Source organism: Penaeus chinensis, chromosome 23 (assembly GCF_019202785.1).
Source record: "Penaeus chinensis breed Huanghai No. 1 chromosome 23, ASM1920278v2, whole genome shotgun sequence".
In the NCBI taxonomy this organism is placed as follows: domain Eukaryota; kingdom Metazoa; phylum Arthropoda; class Malacostraca; order Decapoda; family Penaeidae; genus Penaeus; species Penaeus chinensis.
In genome coordinates, this window is record NC_061841.1 from 5,888,624 (window position 1) to 5,891,123 (window position 2,500).

General features: G+C 43.3%; 1 protein-coding gene across 1 annotated transcript in view; it reads left to right on the forward strand.

The window, feature by feature from the left end:
- LOC125037331 (chymotrypsin BI-like) overlaps positions 1-1,591 on the forward strand; it is a 1,829-nt gene extending 238 nt beyond the window's left edge. The window contains exons 2-7 of the mRNA XM_047630422.1: positions 92-170; positions 304-448; positions 565-731; positions 848-934; positions 1,092-1,228; positions 1,323-1,591. Of these exons, the coding sequence (XP_047486378.1) occupies positions 92-170; positions 304-448; positions 565-731; positions 848-934; positions 1,092-1,228; positions 1,323-1,478 (771 nt within the window). The 3' untranslated portion in view covers positions 1,479-1,591. The remainder of the gene's footprint in view (positions 1-91; positions 171-303; positions 449-564; positions 732-847; positions 935-1,091; positions 1,229-1,322) is intronic.
- The last annotated feature ends 909 nt before the right edge of the window (positions 1,592-2,500 follow it).

A 2,500-nucleotide genomic window follows, 5' to 3' on the forward strand; every position in this document is an offset into this window, starting at 1 on the left:
TAAATGGATCGGTGTTGCAATAACTCACTTTACTCAAAGCTTTTTACATAATGATTTGATCCATACATCCAATCGTTCTTGTGTCTTTCAGAGCGGAAACCCCGCCGCGGGGAAGCCATGGCACTGGAAATCCCCGAGGCCCCTCGTGGATCCTCGCATCCACGTCAACGGTAGGGCCTCAAGTTCTTTTGGAACTAAATTACAGGGAAGCCGAGTCTTGGGACAATTTTATTCGCTGTTAATGGCACGTAGATTCTTGGGATCATTAAACTCAATGTTTCTACGGAATTTCTCTTTCTGCAGCCACACCCCGCATCGTGGGTGGCGTTGAGGCCACTCCCCACTCGTGGCCCCATCAGGCGGCTCTCTTCATCGACGACATGTATTTCTGCGGCGGTTCCCTCATCTCCAACGAGTGGGTCCTCACGGCCGCTCACTGCATGGACGGGTAAGTTAGCTTGTATAACCCTAACGGGGTAACTGTTCGTGCCTCGCCACTGAAAAACATAAGTTTTCCAAGTGCCGTTCATGCACTAATTGCTATCCACACCCAATGCTTTCCAGCGCCGGCTTCGTCGAGGTAGTGCTGGGCGCCCACAACATTCGCGAGAACGAAGCCAGCCAGGTCTCCATTGTCTCCACCGACTTCTTCACTCACGAGAACTGGAACTCTTGGCTCCTCACCAACGACATTGCCCTCATCAAGCTGCCCAGTCCCGTTTCAACTAACTGTAATTACAACATTCAAAACGTATCATGAAAACATGTTTTGTCCATTCTCGTCCGTCATATTACACTTCGACCAGTTGCTTCTTATTTCACATTGAATTCCTTTTCCCTGTGACAGCAAACATCAAGACCGTCAGACTGCCTTCCAGCGACGTGTCTGTGGGAACCACCGTCACCCCCACGGGCTGGGGCCGCCCTTCTGACTGTAAGTAACAACTCTTTCACCCTCCATGTTCAACACTTATGCCAATTGTGAGGATGCCAAAACAAACAAACAAACAAAATCGAGAAAGAAAAACAAGAAAATCCAAATTGTGTATCTATGGTGAATATTCACCATGTGCCTCCTTTACGCCTAACAGCTGCCAGCGGTATCTCCGACGTCCTCCGTCAAGTGAACGTCCCCGTCATGACTAACGACGAGTGCAACTCCGTGTACGGCATCGTCGGCGACGGCGTCGTCTGCATTGACGGCACTGGCGGCAAGAGCACATGCAACGTGAGTGAATTCAGAACAATGCTGAGCCGTAAGATGCCCGCCATTCCCTTTGTCTCTTAATTCCTCTAACACTCGCACCATCGACCTTCCACAGGGTGACTCTGGCGGCCCCCTCAACCTCAACGGCATGACCTACGGCATCACCTCCTTCGGCTCCTCCGCCGGCTGTGAGAAGGGCTACCCCGCCGCCTTCACCCGCGTCCACTACTACCTGGACTGGATCGAACAGAAGACCGGCGTCAAGCCCTGAGCGGCCTCACCTTCGGCAGGCTCCTCCGGGACTGCTAACACGCGCGGCAGTCCTTGGGTGTCCTGCAGACAATGACATCTTTCCACTCTTGGAAATAAATGAAAGAATCGGTAGTTTTGTTTCTATGTGTAAAACCTAGTTATCATACGGTGGGATGCATAAGGCCGTGTTGTGTAGACAAAAATTCAAGCTTGAATTTGTTTGTGTTTATGTATACATACATACACAGAGGCACACACACACACATAGAAATATATACATATATATATGTATATACATACACACACGTACATATATATATATATATATATGCATATATATATATCTTTATATATACATATGTACCGTGTACATACACACACACGCGCGCGCGCGCGCATATATATATATATATATATATATACAGATACCCAGTAACGTGTACACGAAAATTAAAAAGAAATGAAATCAAATTGTATTGTCATCAGACGAATAAATAGCCGCTAAACTGACAAACAACCAAATGATATATATATATATATATATATTTACATATATATACACATATATATACATATATATATATGTACACACACACACACACACATACACACACACACATATATATATATATATATATATATGTATATATATATAATTGAGATAAATGTGCATAAAGTCTAAAGAAACTTTGCCATGTGAAAAAGTAAGAAAAAGCAAAGGAAAACCGCTCAAGAGGAAAAAAAAAAACAAACAAACAAAAAAAACAAAAAAACATGATAAGGTCTTGAAGTGACAAACGAGAGTAAAATAATAATAATAATAATAAAATAAAATAAGATAGATAGATCCAGCACACCATCTTGTTCGGTATTGCAACTGCAATCTTATTTTCACTCTGCTATCCGATCTTGCCACACGGAAACTCTCTCATAATTAAAAGATATAAATTCAATCTTTTAATCTATGATGCTGCCAGCACATAGTTTAAAATATTCTAAATCTATATTTGCTTGATTCCCAGTAAGGTATAATGAATAGGT